Source organism: Cryptomeria japonica, chromosome 3 (assembly GCF_030272615.1).
Source record: "Cryptomeria japonica chromosome 3, Sugi_1.0, whole genome shotgun sequence".
Lineage (NCBI taxonomy): Eukaryota > Viridiplantae > Streptophyta > Pinopsida > Cupressales > Cupressaceae > Cryptomeria > Cryptomeria japonica.
The window spans coordinates 83,849,635-83,870,176 of NC_081407.1; the positions used below are offsets into that span (position 1 = coordinate 83,849,635).

The 20,542-nt window shown below is 34.0% G+C and overlaps 1 protein-coding gene across 1 annotated transcript; it reads right to left on the reverse strand.

Annotated features, from left to right (window-relative positions):
• Positions 1-8,666: 8,666 nt before the first annotated feature.
• Positions 8,667-19,946, reverse strand: LOC131027934 (probable calcium-binding protein CML43). Its single transcript, XM_057958029.2, has 5 exons — positions 19,788-19,946; positions 10,034-10,195; positions 9,767-9,804; positions 9,039-9,137; positions 8,667-8,985 (listed from the first exon to the last, which is right to left on the reverse strand). The coding sequence occupies exons 1-5, from the start codon at positions 19,944-19,946 to the stop codon at positions 8,667-8,669; spliced, it is 777 nt and encodes a 258-aa protein (XP_057814012.2).
• Positions 19,947-20,542: the final 596 nt, after the last annotated feature.

Below are 20,542 nucleotides of genomic sequence, written 5' to 3' on the forward strand. Positions count from 1 at the left end.
CTTCATGTGTCTTCTTCGTTCATCCATTGGAGCAACATTACAACATTTATTTGTAAGCATGTGTGTGTTAGGGTTTTATCACGTTACATACAATTTCATGCAACATTTGTGATTACATTCAAGAAGCAAAGAAACCATCATCAAAAAATTATAGATCTACAAGGTATACATTTTCATCATTTACAATTAAGCATTTGCAAGTACTTTCTTTCAAGGTTGATTCTTCAACTAGGGTTTGACTGAGGAAAAAACCTATCCACAACTATTTTACCATTCTTTTCTATGTGTAGGTTGCAGGTGCACAACTATAATTGTAGGTTTGGACTTCATTTGCAGAGATGGAAAATACCTTTTTGGCATGTGGATTTTTCGAAGGACCAAGTACACTTTCAACCTAGTCCTGATGAATTTTATTCAAATTTATAGGGCATATCCGTATCAATCTAAATATCTCAGTTCCGAAGTTACAATGTGATCCCAAACCAGTAGTTCCTTATTTCATCCATTTTTTCTCCCTTTTCTACATAGTCAACAAGTCAACATGTCTATTTACAAAAGAGGGCAAATTGCATTCTAATCCTTGCAATTCACTTGGTATTCACATCCTTATTTTCCTTGGATTTGGATCTAGTGGGTTCAACCCCTCTTTTGAATGTAAAGTATTTCCCAAGTGAAAATCATCCTAGTGGTTTCCTTTCTCTCTCCTTGGTGGGGAACCACTAGCATCCAATTTTCCACTTTACATTTTGGTGAACCCGAAGTCCTTATACCTTAATTTTGATTTCTTATTATTAGATCTTAATAATTGCAATTTGAATTTCAAATTTTCATTTCCAAGTTTCATTTTTTAAAAATTTTAAAGGTTAATTGCTTAGAAACCCTAATTTTTTGTTTTAAGAAAATTGAGCTTGTGAAGTGTAGAATTGTAGTTTCTTGTTTCAGATCTGATTTCTATTTCAAAATTGCAATTCAAATCTATTTTTTCTTAAGAATCTCCTATTTCGACCTTCGGCTACTAATTTGACTAATCTAGAAATCTCCAAATTTGTTGTTCTTTTGGATTCTGCAATAAAATCATAATTTTTATAATCTCTAAAAAATTCAAAAAAAGTTAGTCGGACCAGGTACACTTTGCACCTATTCCTTGGCTTTTTCCCTGAAATTTTAGGAATCAAAATTGACTATATTTTTCTGCTTAAATCCAAAAAATTAGCGTACTTTATCAATTTTTGTACCCCTTAAGGTTGAATACAAATTCAAATTTCCACACTCTTAACTTTAAATTATTTTTCATAAAAAGGTCATAACTTAAGATCTTTTTTTCAAGTAAATTAAGATTTTAATTAAGAGACTTTCAATGGAATTTAATGGATTAGATTTATTTTCCATTTAAAAAATGATTACATTTTTTTGAACATATATTATTTACAATCACGTGTTTGATCATGGTTTCTTTCATTTCATGTTGCTTCTTTTCATTCATATCACTTGGTCATATTGTATTGCTAGGGTTTCAAAGTCATTTCCTTTTCAAATTGATCTCAAAGCTTTCATGTATCATTTTTGTTGCATTATGGTGATATTAGTAACAAAATGCATTTCTTATATTAATCACCTGAAGGCTTTTGTAGATCCCAACCCTAGAGATCCTAATTCTTGCACTTGTCCTAGGGTATCTTCTGTGAACAAGATGAGAGGTATTATATCAACCAATGATCCTTTTGAAAAAGAGAAAGAAATGGAAAGCAATATTGGTGCATCTTCTTCTTATACACGTACCCTTGATAAACGAGGGAAAAATCAAAATATTAGCATTCTTACATGTTTAGACCCTCTTTGTTCTCCTAGGCCCTATCTTGAACATCAAAATATATATAGAGAGGATGATGTTATGTTTTATTCATGATCTTTCTCCTCACATAGAAATAAGCAAAGACGAGCCTTAGATGATGAAGACGTTTATTCACAATCTTCCAAAAAGGATAAATGTGATAAAGGAAAGAAAATTATCCTTTCACATGATCTTCCTTCTTCATCTACAAATCCTTTTATTCCCTGTTACACATCAAATTTCAAAAAAAATCATGACCCTATTTCCCAAACTCCTCATTTGCAACATTCTTATAGACATGGATTTTATATAATAAAAAATAAGGTTTTAGAGGACAAGGACTTGGCAAATTTGAGCAAGGAATTTGTCTCCCTATCAACCCTCCCATACAAGTTACTATAGAAGGTCTAGGAAGTGAGACTCCTCTCTCTATAGATGAACTCCTTAGTCTCCAAAATTTTAAAAACTATCTCCAAAGACAACAAATCAAAAGAGCCAGCAAGAATGATTCTTCTTCAAAATGTCCTTTTTGCTCATTTCATGAAACCCATGATCATAATGCTGATGATTGCCCTAATTTTCAAAAATGTATGCAAGATGACATCAATAGTGGCAAAATTAGAATTGTGGTTGATAATCCTTCTTCTAATAATAATTCTTATCCTTCATGTCAATAAAATGAATTAAAACACATTTATCATCCTGAAAGACTAGATACAAGAATCTATTGGAGATTGAAATATGATAAGCCAATTTCCTTTCCTTCTAAAAACCAAAACAAGAATATTAAGAAAGAGAAAGGTGAGGAATATTGCATTTTTCATGATACATATTCACATTCTCTTGGAAAATGTCATGCATCTAAGAAATCTGTTCAAAAGAAATATGATCATGCATAAATTTCTATTACAATAGATCTAGATGTCTTCCTTGACATGAACATAGTGCCTTAGCACTTCTTTTCTTTCCATGTTTCTCTTCACCCTATGAGATAAATAGCCAGCTTAACTAGGGGATCTACTTTCTTTGCATAGAGTTATTCTTATGTGAGAATATAATTGTTCTTCAGTTTTCCTCTTTTCTTGGAGAGGATCATCTTTAATGAGTAATCCAATTCTTCTCTTGTCTTTATTTTATTGGAAAACTTACCTCTTCTATGGTTTCGGTTATTCAAAAGAATGATATGCCCCCTAGCATGGAATGATCTCTCGTGAAGTACATGTCCCTTTCTTGAGATGATTTATTCCATTAAGGAAGGCATATTGCTTGAAAATAATCACCTTTAGAAGGAGTGTAGCATTTCTCCTTTCTCTTCTATCTTGTGGGGCAAGGATTTTTCTCTTTTTTCTTTCTTTCTACATCATTATTTCCTTTAGCGGCTGCATTTTTCATATGTGATTATCATTTCCTACAATGGTATGTTCTTATGACTAATCCCTCTTAGGGAGTATGTGATCCTATTTCTCTATTCTCTTAGAAGATTACCACTTCTTGAGACGTGTATTTTACATCTCCTAATGTCTTTCCTTGCATGTGTTCATGTAAGTTCATTTTGCATTTGATTATGTTTAATATCTCTCTAGAAGATTGTGTAAGCTCTTCTCATTGCCTTTACACTTGGGGGGGCAATGATTTCTCTCTCTCTTTCTCTAAGGATCCACCATTTCCCACATTGTGGAAGGTGTGAGTTTCATTACTTTATGTCATTCCTTGTGTGAGATCGTTGTTGCTTTCTCAAGGGTCCTCTCTTATACAAGAGGTGTAAGCCATCTACTATAATATCTTTTACACTTGGTAATGTACATGTATAATAAATTTACCCATCCACATTGGGATTAAAGTGAGTCATCCTTCATCAAGAATCCCTTTCACCTAGAAATAGGAGAAAGGATTGAATTCTTGTTCTCTTATGTGCTTTGTTCTAGAAGATGTTATATTTTTCTAAGACAACTACTCTTGGAGGTAGATGTCTTTTGAACAAAGATCTCTTCTCCTCCAAGGATCTCCTTTACATGTATAGCACGATATATCTTTTCAACTATCTTGTCCTTTCTTGAAGAGTATTCCCTCTCTTGCTTGGATTTATGATATTGTTGCATGACGTATATCTTCTTGGTGTTGAAGGAAGGTATGCTTGTTCTACCTTCCTTAAGATATCAACATGGAACTATGTTTACATCTTAAGGAAGGGGACGGGGGGGGGGGACGCACCCACACTGCTCCTTTTGTATTATATTTCTCTTGTGTATTGTATCTCTTGTACAATGTGTCATTCTTGGAAGTAGCAAGAAACATCTTAGAGTGAGATGTTGCCACTTTTCCCTTATATAGTGGGTCATTCACGGAACGAGAGGGCAGCCTCTTAAAGAGAGATGTCACCACTTTTACCTTGTACAGTGAGTCATTCTTGGAACGAGAGGGTAGCCTCTTAGAGCGAGATATCTGCACTTTTTCCTTGTATAGTGGGTCATTCTTGGAACTAGAGGACAACCTGTTAGAGAAAGATGTCACCATTTTTCCCTTATAGAGTGTGTCACTCTTGGAACTAGAGGATAGCCTCTTACAGAAAAATGTCACCACTTTTCTCTTATACTGTGAGATATTCTTGGAACTAGATGGGAGCCTCTTAGAGAGAGATGTCGTCACTTTTTTTAGACTCCTATGAGGTGCTTTGAACCTCACTTACACACATGTGCATGAGGTTGAGTGGAACTAATAGTGTTCTCACCCTCCTCCCTTACATGGATCACTTAGACAAAATCCAGGGGCTAGTTTTCCATGTACTTTTTTTTCTCCATGGATCACTTAATTCTAGGGGCAAGATGTCCATGGTTCCTTTCATTTGCCTTTCTTCTCATAGATCACCAAAGTGTGTGTTCATGTTCTCTCTCTCTTTCCTCTCATGAACTCATAGGTTTACTATTAGTGGTTCTTGGCTCCCTCCACTGGTCGAGAGACAGATTCCTTAACAAGGGGTTTTTATTTCGGAGTTACCAAGGGACAATCCTTGATCTTGTGATCTGCCGATTGGCATCAATAACAAGTGCTGGATAGGTTCATATAGAGCACCTTCTAGGTGAAGGTGGTACCGCCCACTTGAATATCAATAGTTTCATTCAGGTCGCGAGAAAGGTCGACCTCAACACATACCCTCTTTTGAGGGTGAGCATTAGAAAATGGTCAAGCTCGAGGAAAACAACTTTGCCAACAGACTGAGCAATAGTTTGCATGAAGGGTGAACAAGGCAAAGGAAGACTAGGGAACTCAACCTAGACTAGAACTCACAATTTTTTGTCATCTGAAACATAAAAACTGCGAGACCAACACTGGAAGACCAGAAGGGATGATCGAACAGTCCATGGACCATGAGAGAGGATAGCCTCAACATGGGAAGGGTTTGAAAAGCGAAACAAAAAAATCCTTTCATCAGACTTTGGACACCATCAAGCCTTACTCCATGAGGTGACCAAGCTTTGGTGACCCAGTCCCGAAGCATGATTTCAAGAGGGATCCTACCCACAAAATATCCTATCAAAGTACATTTTTCAAGCCAGTCACATGCATTGTCAAAGTCCTGAACAGGAAGTACAACATTAGGCAAGCACATACCTCGTGAAACACTTTCGGGACAAACTTGCGAGGGCATTTTCTTGGTGGTACCATGAGGTTCCCTTGCAAATTATCTTGGCTTTGCTCAAAGCCCTAGGCTATGTTCAAAGCCCTAGGCTTTAGTCCCGTAAAATATAATACTTCCCAATATATCAAACAAACATTTTAAATTCAAATATTAACTTAAAAAATATTTCTAACTTAAATCCTCAAATTAATATTTGATCTCTAATTTTAAAAGTATATTAAATTTTATTAGTTCTCTTAATAATAATTAATGAGGTATAATATATTGACAACAAATTTATATAGCTCAATTTTATTAACTTTACAATATGTAATAATAAATAATAATATAAATTTTAAATTTCAATATTTTGGAGACAATATAATCAATGATATGCATGTGTAACATATGGAATAGGCATTATAAGGCAATTAAGATTGTAACCCTTGGAGTTGAGTTTTCCAAAATTATTAAGGAGGTGTTTTATATGTTAATGTAAGGGTTTCATAGAAAAATAAATTATTTGTAAATATGAAATTTCATTAATTAAATAAAAAACATTCAACCTTTTCCAATATCAACTGAAATTTTGCAATTGTAAATATTAGATAACTATTGAAAAAATCAAATTCAAAATATATATTTTTAATTCCATAAAATTCACTTTAGGGTAAAAATAAAAAAATACAATAAATAAATAAAGATGTCCATGGTTCCTTTCGTTTGCCTTTCTTCTCATAGATCACCAAAGTGTGTGTTCATGTTCTCTCTCTCTTTCCTCTCATGAACTCATAGATTTACTATTGGTGGTTCATGGATGATGTCATATTTTCTCTTTTATGTGATTATTGGTTTTAATGTGATGCTATTTGTCTTTGTGTTTCAATTAGTTGTTTGAGACATTTGTATCAGGGTCTCTTCGGCTAGTTGATGTGTGGTCTTGTCTTTTGTTTTTGTCATGTGTCTTTTGTGCTTTGTCTTGTTTTGATTGTCTTGTTCTTTCTATTTTGTGTGCTCTTGCATATGTTTGAGCGAGTTAAGATCCTACGATTGGGGGCTTTATTCCACAAGATTAGTGATATCTTATACTTCTCGTAGTATTGGTCCACATCTCTCATCTTCGTCTCTCTCTTTCTTCTACTTTATCGGTAGTATTGGCATAAGCCATACTCCCGCTAAAGTTGGGGCTAAATGTAGCATCATAAAATTGTGACCCTTTCAATTTTGACCACATCTTAGGCCCTCACCGATGTGAGTACATCTCTCTAATCGATTGAGACCAATCTCTGCCCCTTCATTGTGAATTTCTCCTATCTCAGCCGTGATGACACCTCAAGACCTTGTCCAGGCCCCAAGATAGGGGAGGACAGCGGCATGGCTCTCATGTCCCCCTCGAACAGGGGTGTGGCACCCATGTCCTGCCTCTTAGGGTGGCCCTAAGATGGGTCTATCTAGCTCTTGAACATAATTTACTCTTTGGAGACTTACAATCTCCTTTGTTGGCCTTTGGTGGGATGAAAATTTATCCTCTTAGGCATGTATAAAAGGAGACATAGTTCCCTCATTTGAGATACAAGCATACAAAATAATAAGAAAAAGTTCAAGCACAAGGTCTTCATTATCGTTATCAAGCATTCAAGTCTTCAAGCATCCATCAAGTTCTCTTCTTCATGTGTCTTCTTCATTCATCCATTGGAGAAACATTACAACATTCATTTGCAAGCATGTGTGTGTGTTAGGTTTTTATCATGTTACATGTCATTTCATGCAACATTTATGATTATATTCAAGAAGCAAAGCAACCATCATCAACAAATTGTAGATCTACAAGGTATACATCTCCATCATTTACATTTAAGCGTTTGCAATTATGTTCTTTCAAGGTTGATTCCACAACCAAGGTTCGACTAAGGTAAACCCCTATCAACAACCCTTTTCCCCTTCTTTTCTGTGTGTAGGTTGCAGGTGCCCAGCTGTAATTACAGTTTTGGACTTCATTTGTAGAGACAAAAAACCATTTTCGGCACGCAAATTTTTCGAAGGACCGAGTATACTTTCAACTTGGTCTTGGGAACTTTTCTCCAAATTTATAAGGTGGATCCATATCAATCTAAATATATCAGATCCAAATTTATAGCGCGATCTCGAACCAATAGTTCCTTATTTCATCCATTTTGTCTCCCTTTTCTACATAGTCAACAAGTCAACATATCTATTTACAAAGAGGGCAAATTACATTCTAACCCTTGCAATTGACTTGGTATTCACATCCTTATTTACCTTGGATTTGGATCTAGTGGATTCAACCCCTATTTTGAATGTAAAGTGTCTCCGAAGTGAAAATCATCATAGTGGTTTCCTTTCTCTCTCCTAGGTGGGGAACCACTAGGGTCCAATTTTCCACTTTACATCCCCATATGCACATGATGGACTCTAGGAGTTCTTCATGCAATACTCCCTTTATTTAATGTATAATTAAGAGGTTGCTCATCTTGTATATGCACTCTAGTCTCTTCTTAATGACCTCCCACAAAAAAGCCATCTATCTTCATTGGCATGTGAGTCTCAATGGTGTGTACTTACTTAGTCAATACTATTTTTAGAATGATCTTACACCCAGTGTTCGGGCCTAGAAATAATCTCATTTTATCTAATGATCATTTCTTCGCACACTTTTATCTCAACAAAAGTAATGTTTCTATCCTTTCATCATAAAATATCAATCTTGCCTCTCTTCAAAGTTTATGTAATATAAAATGATATCATTTTTGTCCTACAAGCTATCAAATGGACATACCAATCACTAAATCATAGAAAAACTTTCTATCTTTTCCAATATTAATTGAAATTTTGTAATTCTAAATGTAATATTTCTAGTTTTTATTTCTATTTTTTTTTATAACTTTTATACTTTATAATTCTATAGAATTCTCTATAATTTCATAAAAAAATACAATAAATAAATCCCTATAAGATAAAAAAAGAAAGAAAAGAATTTAAAGCCCTTCAATATAATACTTCCTAATTGTATTAAAATAATCTACAAATTATAATTTTAAATTTAATTAAAATAAAATCGACCAAAAGTCATTTACATTTAGATGTGTACACCTAAATTGGTTAAGTTCTTTCCTGGTAAACAAGAAGTCGTAAAGTCGAATTCAGGAATTGAGAACAATTAAATATTATATAAGAAATATTAATACATCGATCCGTTCGTCATGAAGAGAGTTTCGATGCCATCATATTCTTGAATTCCATGAAATCCAACACTCCGTTACAATCTGAATCAAATCTGCAAATCATATTCTCGCAATGTTGGCCCTGTGCGATCAATCCCAGAGAGGACAGGACTTGTTGCAGCTCAGTGGAAGAGATATATCCATCTTCATTCCGATCAAAAACTTTGAAAGCTTCCATCAAATCCTTTGACTCATCTTCTAATTCCGCGTCTTCGTTACTGAAGATTGACTGATATAAATGCACAAATTCTTCAAATCCTACGCAGTTAAATTTGTCTTCATCATTGCTCAGAGAACTGAACATACATGTGATATCTTGTTCTGAAATTAGTATTCCAAGTCTGTTTACGAAACGACAGATCCATCCGCATTGCCATCTATAATTTCATAAATTCTTCTGATCGCATCAAGGTTCGCCATTGATTTATAAAGGGCAAAAGACAGAAACCTAAGAAAACAAAGAAATAATTGTGTTTGGAATAATGTCCCTTGCTATATGACTGTATTTATAGCATGATAGGAAGATCCTTGTTTGGATTTAGGAGGAAAGGGGTGAACAGTGTAGAAGAAGTTGTCTGTTCTCACATAAATTATAAAAAAATACGACCACCGACTGATTCCGTCACTGATTCCGTCAACCTTCGCAATTTTGGACTATCCATCGCAAAATCCGGTTTGACCCGATATTTGTTGAAAGGCGGTTCCTGATTCCACTAACCAGCGAAGAATTGGCCGTGTGGCGGGCAAGTCATGAGAAAGTTCTTTTCATGGGTTTGGTCATCGTGGAGCAATCATTTAGGTGAATCAAATGAGAATTATTAGAGCAAATAAACTAAATTTAAGAGTTATATTGATCATTAAAATTTTTGAACTTCTCATGTAAAATTATATAAATTAAATATAGGTGATAAGAGCTGAACTTGATGATATTTATGTTCATGTTAAAAATATATGTTTTCAGATTTTGTAATTTATTATTGATCTATAATTTTATTGAGATAGTATTAGTGTAGGACACTGATAAACTATCTCTAAACAGGGGTTATAAAATTTCTGTTATTGATTTTTCTGAAAAACCAAAGCCGTAGCTTATTTTTCTCATCACGTTCAACGATCTGTAATTTTCAAAAAAATCAGTAACACAAATTTTATAATGCCGTTTTGGAGCCAGTTTAGCCACACCCATTAATCTATAAGTGATCTTGGTGAATGCAAATCCAATTAAGTGCATGAAATTAGGCTTAAAAGTCACAAATCTAACTTGGAACAATTTTGTATGCCAAAATTTGTTTGTATTATTTTATTCTTTAGATTTGTGTAAAGTATAGCAATGTTTATAAATACCTTTAAAGAATTAATTGAATCATTAAGGCGGTTCCTGATTCCACTGACCAGCGAAGAATTGGCCGTGTGGCGGGCAAGTAATGAGAAAGTTCTTTTCATGGGGTTGGCCACTGTGGAGCAATCATTTGAGCGAGTCAAATTCCAATTGTTAGAGCAAATAAGCTATATTTAAGAGTTATATTGTTCATTAAAAAATTTTAACTTCTCTAGTAATTGGATTATAAAATTATCACATTTATGTGGGTAGAAGAAATACCATAAAAAAGGTGAAGTTAATTAGTGAAACATTGGTTGAGTTTGGCTTTGTGAAGACCATATATTCTCATTTCTCTCAATCTTAGAAATGATTGTGATATCATTGAAAGTAAGGGGGGTGAATAGATTTCCTAGACAAAATGCTATTTGTGAGTTGATTGGATCTCGTTCTAGTGATGTGGTCTTTGTTTATGAAACTAAGTTATCAATGGATGGTATGGTAAATAGGACTTCTAAAATTTGGTCTCGGTGTCATTGTTACTTTATTGGGACTTAGTGTAGTTCTAAGGGTATGGTTTTCCTTTGGAACACACAAAAGCTTCTCCCTCTATTGTAGGTTTCTAGTAGATTTGTTATCCCTATGATTATTGTAAGTTGTGAATCTACTGAGAATATCCTTTTAAGTAGTGTTTATATGCTCCAACTAATCTTATAGAAAAATCTTTTTTTTTTGTCTCATATCATATATGGTTAAACTCTTTTCCCTTTATTCCCTTTGGTCCTTGCAAAGGATTTTAATGTAGCTTTTAATTTGGATGAGAAAGGGGGAAGAAATATCAAGTTTGATCATTCTATAGACCTTCTAAGAGACATTATTTAACTATTAAGGTTATAAAATGGGGTTACCAATGGTTATTATTACTTATTTTAAAATTTTCCTTTTGCCTCTATTGCACTCGTAGAAGCACCATCCTTCACTTCTTAGGGGAATCTAATCCACAAAAGCTATAGTCTTCTCCTGCCAACCTATCCTCAATCTCTTCATTTAAAGCTATGGTTTCATCCTTGAGGTTATCTCCAAAAATCACAACATCCACCATCTTTCCACAACCACCACCAAATTGAACCAATCTTTCCTCCTTGATGTAGTTCTGTAGACACCCTAGACCATCCACCAGAACCAAATGCAATATTCTCTTCAGAAACAACAAACTTCTACATGCAATATTTCTATACATGGCTAAAAGGTCAGGAGATGAAGAGAAAATGAGAGGGAAGTTGTCAACCTCATGACCACTTACCTATATAATATATAAATATGTATGTAATGGGATGCTTCCACCCACAACTATATCTTTTAGAATGTCTCTAATTCTCCAAGGGGCCTACTCCACACTAACCTTCTACACAGCTCTCCCATCATCTCCTTTATTTCTCCCATGTCCAACATCAAATCCATAAACATAGATCATATCATTGACAACAACAATGAGGGGAAACTAAGAAGGGCGGTGAATCAATTTTAACCAGATCAACAAACTTAATCACAAAATGAATCTGATAAACTATAGCAATAACAAAGATGAGAAATATGATAACACAACACACAACACCAAGATTTTGACATGAAAAACCCTATTAAGTGAAAAACCATGCTGGGAACCTACCCACAACAAGATGATACTCTGTAGTAGTATGTGAAAATATTACAATGGGGAATGCACATGCATTCAGGAACACTGCATAGAGCTCACTACTCAAAATCTAATAACCCAGAAGGCTACAACCCTCAAGGAAGTCTCACTGACTTACAACAAGATTTGGACTACAATCTGGAAAGAATGAACTACAATAATAGCATCTCCAAATGCCTGATGGCAATTTAGGTTAAGCACAATGTCTACTCTACAACACCAAACTTTAATCAATCACAATGCCAAAGGATGAATCACTTGATTGCACATACACCACTCTCTAATAACACAGTACAAACTTGATACCTAAATTACATGGCAATATCAATTATTTATACAACCTTGACAACAAGATCAGCTAAACCGTCAACTCACAATTACAAAATTACATCACATGATATAAAGATCAACTTCCAAACCAATACAATAAATTAAATGACATAAAATAGACATAAATCAAACATCCAAACATGCAACACCACCAAAAATCATGCCAAGATCAACTGCAAAAAGCTACACCTCTAGGAAAACCGCATAACATGAATAACATCACCAGTTCAACAAAATCACCAACAACTCATACAATGATCAATGTGGATCATCAAGACAAATAGTACATTGTTAGGAAAAACCAACAAGCACATTAGAATCATCAACAACAAATACACCAACACCACTTATCAAATCTTCATCGACCAACATCTAAAACTCAAGAACACTCAAACAATAACAAATATCACATAGAAAGATAACTTGCAGAGCATCAGATCAAAAACCATTTGAAATAAAGATACACAAGACCGTTGTGAACAATACCCTAAAATCTTAGCACAAAATCGAATCACAATGGAATATACCAGAGGAACTATTGAACTCTAAAAGCACTGATTAGATAAACAAACTGCAAAACTAGATCATCTAATATGATCATTTAAGCTTCCTAGATCACCAAAACCAATACAAAAGAATATAGTGATACAAGGAATATTCCATAAAACCAAACCATAATCTCAAAGATCCAATCTGAAATCACCAGAGTAGGAAGATGTTGACATCAATGACCACAACATATCCTAGCAACAACAATGTACAACAATCTCTCCCTTTGGCATTGGTGACAACATATGAATGTGAAAAAAAATCAATTTCAAAAAAAGAAAATCACTCCAACAAACTCCCCCTAAGATTAAGCAGATAAAATTGTTTTTCACATGCTTCTCTCCCCCTTTGACAACAATGCCAACGATAAAATATAGATTATGCTTCTCTCCCCAAAACTCATCCTCATGAATCTCTCCCTCTAAAACACATAATTAGACTACTCCACTAGAGGAGCAACACTAACTCATCAATCCAGATAAAGACATAATATTGTGAAGTCCATTGGATTGATGCAACTCAATGTATCTAGTTCTTATTAGGAGGGGTGGATAACCCTGACTTGTCTCTCAAATAGAAAAATGTATCTGTAGGAAAAGACTTAGTAAAAATATCAACAATTTGTTCCTTTGTAAATACACACTCCAGCTTAACTTCCTCTTCACTGATTTTTTCTCTCAAGTAATGATATTTGATTGACACATATTTAGTCTTTGAATGTTTCACTAGATTATTTGACATGTTAATAACACTGGAATTATCACAGTATATGGCAGTAGGATCATCATAGATCTCTGATATCGTTCAACATTTGCTTCATCCAAACCACCTGAGTGCAGCTACCAATAGTAGCAATGTACTCAACTTCAACAGTAGATAAGGATACTGGATCTTGTTTCTTACTAGCCCACCAAACCAATTTCTTACCCAACAAGAAAACACCATTAGATGTACTCTTCTGGTCATCAACATCACTAGCCCAATCAACATCAATGTAAGCACATAACATTAAATCATCATTCCTTGGATACCACATACCATAATCCACAATCCCCTTCAAGTATCTGAATATTCTCTTAACAACAGTGACATGACTCTCTTTCTGATCATGCAACCATGTACACAACAAGCATAATATCTGGCCTAGTCTGAGTAAGATATAGTAGTCCGCCAACCATAGATCTATACAAACTCCGATTAACTTTCGAAGAATCATCACTCTTAGATAATTTGTAACCAGTCACCATAGGATTTCCAAATGGTTTGGAGTCATCTAATGAAAACTTCTTTAGCAATTCCTTCACATATTTTGTTTGAGATATAAAAAAACCTTTTCTAGTGTATGAAATCTACAAACGTAGGAAAAATTTCATTTCTCCTATCATAGACATCTCAAATTCTTTGTGCATATCATCGACAAAAAAAATGCTCAAGTTATCATAACCTCTAATGATAATATCATCAACAAACACTTCAACAATCAAGATGTTATCACTTCCAATCTTAAAATATAGATTACTATCAACAATCCCTTTGTTAAATCCCAATTTCAGCAAATAATTATCCAATCTAGCATATCAAACCCTAGAGGCTTGTTTCAATCTATAAAGAGATTTCGTCAGTTTACATACAATGCCTCCTTCATTTGATAATGAAAATCTATCAAGTTTCTCAAGGTAGACTTTTTCCTCAAAATCGCCATTCAAAAATGCACATTTGACATCCATCTGATACACCTTGAAATCTTTATAAGAAACATACATAAGCAACAATATAATAGCTTCAAGTCTGGCTACTGGAGCAAAATTATCCTCATAATCAATTCCTTCTTTCTGTGAATATCCTTTGCATACTAGTCTTTCTTTATTTTTGACAACTTCACCAGCTTGATTTAACTTGTTCCTGAATACCCATTTAGTACCAATCACATTCTTAACTTTAGGTCTAGGGACAAGATCCCATGTGTTATTCTTTTCAATCTGATCTAAATATTCTTCCATACTTCTCATAAAATTTTCATCTTTAAAAGACTCAACAACATCTTTAGATACAACTTTAGAAATCAAACATACCTCTTCAATAGCTAGCCTTCTTCTAGTCATCACACCTTTATTTTTATTACAAATAATCTGATTTTATGAATGATTCAATCTTAGATAGCTCAGAGTCTTTTGATTGTTCTGATTTTAGGTTCTTGCATCTCTCCACTGGCAGCAACAACATCCAGATTAACTATCTCTACCACATCATTTTGCTTCAATTCTTCAGTCTGAATAGGTGTTATAACAACAAGCTTACCATCATCATATCCACATGCTCTTATCTCTTTTACAAGGTTCTCATCAACCTTCACATTTTCACTCTCTACTATCTTTCTCAGTTTCTTATTGTAGCACCGATATGATTTTCTCTTAGTAGAATAACCCAAGAAAATTCCTTCGTCACTTCTAGCATCAAAATTTGCTATGTCCTCATCTCTCTTGATATAACATTTTCTACCAAATACTCTAAAATATATCATAGTAGGAACATGACCAAACCATAACTTATAAGGGGTCTTACTAGTATCACCTTTAATATGAACTCAGTTGAATGTGTAAACAGTAGTGCTAATAGCTTCTCTCCAATAGATCTTCACAACATTTCCTTCAATCAGCATAGTCCTTGCAACATCCGAGATAGTCATGTTATTTCTTTCAACAACTCCATTCTTTTGAGGGGTTCTAGGAGCAGATAATTATCTTATAATCCCATGCTTCTCACAGAATGAGTCAAATTCACTATTGAAAAATTCTCCACCTTTGTCAAATCTCAAACATTTCTCCTTCAATCCTGACTTAGTCTCAGCCTTTGCTTTTAATATCTTGAACTTTTTTAATGTTTCAGACTTCTCCTTCAAAAAGATAACCTACATCATCCTCGAATAATTATTAACTAGCAACATAAAATATCTATCACCCTGCACACTTCTAACATTTTGAGGTCCACACAGGTCAATATGCACAAGGTCTACCAATCCATCACATGTATACTACTTTCTCTTGAAACAAATTCTTGTTTTCTTACCCAATTCACATTCCTTACATACAAGATTAGAAGGCTTACCAATCTTGGGAAGATATCTAATATCTTGAAGAGAATTGATGTTAATCATAGAATCAATATTAACATGACACATTCTTCTATGTCACGACCAAATTTCATCAATCTAAGCAATCAAGTAACTTTTCTCACCAGCATTCAAATGAAAAATATTACCTTCAGTCTTGGTTCCAGATGCAATCTCTATACCAGAGGCTTTTAGGATCTTACAATTATGATTCTTGAATTTTAATCACAACCTTTGTCAAGCATCTATCCCACACTCAAAAGATTATGATTTAAACCTTCACAATACAAGAGACCATCAGTATTATGCTTACCATCAAAAGAAATATAACCTCTACCACAGATCACATAGGCTTTGTCATATCCAAATCTCACTATTCCACCATCATACCTTTCCATACTCACAAATTTGCTTTTATCATTGGTCATATGATGCGAACAACGACTGTCTATTACCCATTCATCTCTTTCTTCAACTTTAGCAGCTAAATATTTTTTCTCAACAGTGTAGCTAATGAGATCAATAGGTACCAATCCATTTTCTTTAATGGAAAGAAATGCAACTTCATCTCCTTTTGATTTTTCATCTATAACACCTTCATGAACAAAATAATAGAAATTCTTCTGATTCCTATACTTTTGCTTAGACTTGTAAGTCTAATCATACTTCTTATGCTTCTCATATCTATCATTTATGTCATGCTTGTCAAATTTATCATGCCTATCATACTTAGCCATTCTCTCTGGGCACCTAGAAGCAAAATGTCCTACATTATTGCAAGAGAAAATTTTTGTGAGATTTTGTCGGGATCAACAGATCAATAAAATGTACAAAATAGAGAGACAAATATAGGACAAGAATAAATTGTATTCTCATCAATAGAAAAATGATCAATAGATCAATAGTTGTTTATATAATGTAGATGAGCCTGCATATATAGGAAATTCTATATGGATATGTGAGCACACAAACATGACATGTGGCTCAATAAGAAACAAGGGTAGGTAGGAAATAGGTGTGGTAGGTAGGAGAAGCAATAAAATATTCCACATGAGGTGGATCACCCACTGAAGGTGGAATTATCACTCCACAATAAGTGGATATGATAGAGTAGTAACAAGATCACACCATAAAAGGTGGAAATTCTCCTACACACACTATCCCGATGTGGCACAAACACCCAAGTGTCTCATACCCAAACTCCTATGAAATGCCTTTCCTACATAAACTTAAGTAAGGTGTAATAATATCCAACATGAATAATTAATTACACCAACACCCCCCCCCCCCTTAAGTGCAACTCGAGGGAATGCACTTAAGTATACAATGCAACTAAGCAATGTAAGATGGGTCCCAACTACACGACCATGTTAGGTATCCATGTACAAGTGTAAATCCATGCAAACCAATGCAATGAAATCTCTGACAAAGTAGGGAAAGAGACAAAACTCCAATGGGAAAAAATCCTCCCCCAAAAGAGAGATGAAAGCTATATAAGAGAACTCTCATAGAAGTATGTGAAGGACCAAACCCCATGTGAGGAAAATGTCCCCCCCATATGAAAGAAGAAGAGAAGCTAGGTAGCCTTGTAGTGTCTACCCTTGATTTGACTTATTTTGACTAGAGTTGACTTTTATATTATGCTTGATAGGCTTAACTAGACTATATTTTTATGATTTGGATGATGATTACTCATGTGCTTCAGTGACTTGTGATTGATGTTAGCCACTATTGAACACATGCTATTCTGATTATCTATATGGATGTTGGTAGTATCATGATTGATCATGCGATTTGATTATATATGTACCCGATGGATTTTATATGCTCACTATGTGATGGATTATTGATAGATTAGGTTTATCATGGTTGTGATAATGATTATGATTATGCTAACCCTACTTCATGATTACATATGATGAGATGTTTATGAGATGGTTATGAGATGTGTTTGACTATTGTTTGACTGTCTTCGTGATAGAGACGATTCCACATCACTTATTGAGAGTGGGATGTGGCATCATGATTCTGTATCACTTGCTTGTTCTATATGTGTATATGTATATGTGGTATTAACATTTTGTGGTTACAGGATTTTGCAGGTACCAAACATAGACTCCACCTAGCTTCACAGGTCTGAGCGTGTCTTTAGTTCCAATGACTTATGTGGTTCGGAGATGGCATGGGTTTCCCTCATATACTCTAGGTCTAAGTTGTTCACCATGAGTAGTTATGTCTTGGCATAATTCGCCATGTCAGTTAGTAAGCTTGGTCTTTTGGTATTGTGAGTCTAGTTTATGCCAGTTGATTTACTTGTTTATGTTAGAATAATTATGTGGCTCTTGATGTGTAGTTTTATATTTGGTAATGTTTATTTTAATGTAATTAATTTATAAGTTTTGAATATTTAATTATTTGGTATTTATAATTATTTAATAATTAACGTTTATTGATTTTATGATTATTTAATAATTGATAAGCATTATTGCTGTTTAATATTTATTTAATATTTGTGATTTAATCTTTAATGGTATTTCATTATTTAATTATCTATTTGGCCTTTTGTGGCTTGATATTTATTTGATATCTTATATTTATTTGGTTCTTTAATTTATTTTATTAGCTTTTGGGTCATTTGATTTTAATCCCCATTTGGATTATTAATTTAGAGCTTATATTTATTTAATAGTTTGACTTTTATTCCTAAGTGGGGTATATGAACACATTAAATTAAATAAAGAAATAAAACAATCCCACTTAGCTGGATAAGTATATTTTATTTACTCTACCTACCCTTCACTCTCATTGGTTAAATTCAAAATGGGTGAATAAATTATATTATATGGTGGGTTGGTAAAATATACTCCAAAATGGAATATTTTAATTAGCCGAGATTGAGGCTAGGGTTTTGGATTATTGTAGCTTTTTATTTTCATTCCCGTGAGGTCTTTAGGGTTGGTTGGCTCCTCTCTGGAAATTTCTCCAGCAAGTTTTCTTCTTGGTTTAGGATTTCTTCTCTCTTGGTTTTGGCTAGAGCTTGGATTGGATTTGGTTTGGTTTGTGGGAGCTCTTCTTCAACTTCAATCCATTACTTCAAGTTGCAGGTTGGAGTTCTTCACTTTGCATTTTGTTTTCGATGGCTTCTTTGTGTATGCATTGTGTCTGCAATGTTTTGGGTCTAGGTGGAAGTATTATTTATTCTATAGTTTTTTTAATATTGTTGAAGGTTAATATTTGGGAAGGAACTTTATATTATTTGGGTTTTGTATAGTTACTGGAAAATATGTTTTTTGGTTTTCCTGTACAGTGGGTGAACTCACAATAATGGTTCCCACTTTTTGCCACTTTTGACACCAAGATGAACATTTTTAAAATAATCTTCAACTTCCGAGAACTATAACTTTTAAACTATTAAAAATTTGAAGATTACGTAAATTAGTGATTCATATCATTTTCTTTGTAGATTCTATATACATTTTTTCCAATTTTTTTTGAAGGAGTTTTAAAAAAAAAATCCATCTCCCTCGAAAAGTAGTTTTTTACAACAAACTACATTTTTTAAGAGTGACGTGCCTCCTGAAATTCATAACTTTTTTTCTATAAATGATAAAAACTCAATTCTTTCGAATTTTTGTTTATAACATCAATATCCAAGGCTTGCATTTGGTTTGATGGTGATATGTTCAATATTTTTTAGTTTATAAAGGTTTGAAGTTTGACCAGTCATAATTCAGACATATGTTTAAGTTTGAACACATACCTTCTTCTATATATATCGAAATTCAATTTTTTTTTTTGTTAGAAAGAAGACATCAATACCTGGGGCTTAGATATTTTCAGAATTTTTTTGAATTAGTTTCTTATTTTTCCCAATGCGTTGAACAAAGAAGTTCATGTTCGGTGAAAAACCAATTTTCCATAAAATTAAAAAAACAAGAACATAATAAATTCAAATTATAACAAAATTATACTCGTTTGAAAGCTTTCTCCGAGTAATACCATCTAATATTTTTGGGTTATCAAGATTATTTCGTGCTTTGAACTAGAGCTCCGAAGTGATAAATTCTTTAGAACTCTAAAAATTTTTGATAGAAACCTCTAACAGCTTGGTTGGAATGAGCAGTGCTTCGATTGAATTGGGTTTTCTCGAACCATAAAGGGTTAGAGTGAACCCCAATTCGCTCAAACCCATGGGCTTAATTTTGGCCCATACGAGTATTTTGATTGGTTCGCTCGAACCAAAAAGTCCACCCATGGTTCGAGTGAACCCACGACTACAAGCCGGTTCACTCGAACTCAGATGGGTAGTTCGATTGTATAGGTCTATTTCGCTCGAACCCCTCAAAAAATAAACTCCCCACTTTCACCAAATTTGTGAGTTCACCCATGTATGGCATTTCACAGCTCTGTAAAATTGTTGTGAAGATCCTTGGTTGATTTATCCTTGTTTGTATGGGAGTAGTTTGGTTTTCCCTTTGTCAGTCCTTCAATTGTGATTGTTTGGGACTATCTTCATTGGACCCCCTTTGAATTTGTAGTGGTTCTATTGGTTTATGCCATGAAGACATTTGAGTAAATCTTGGTTTTTAGTTTGAGTTGATTTATTTCATTTATACCCATCTATTCCTTGATTCTGGGTGTCTCTTTTCATATGTCTTTCGAGCCGTTTTGTAAAGTCTGGATTTTATTATTTTACACGAAATTTTTCTAAGTTTTCCGTAAGTTTTGTGCAAAAGCCTTGTTTCTGCAAAACCAGTGTCTTATTGTGCAAAAGCATTGTTCTGTATTACATTTGTGCTGCTCTGCACAACATAAGCGCTATCACAGAAAGAATAAGCGTGAATCTGGAAA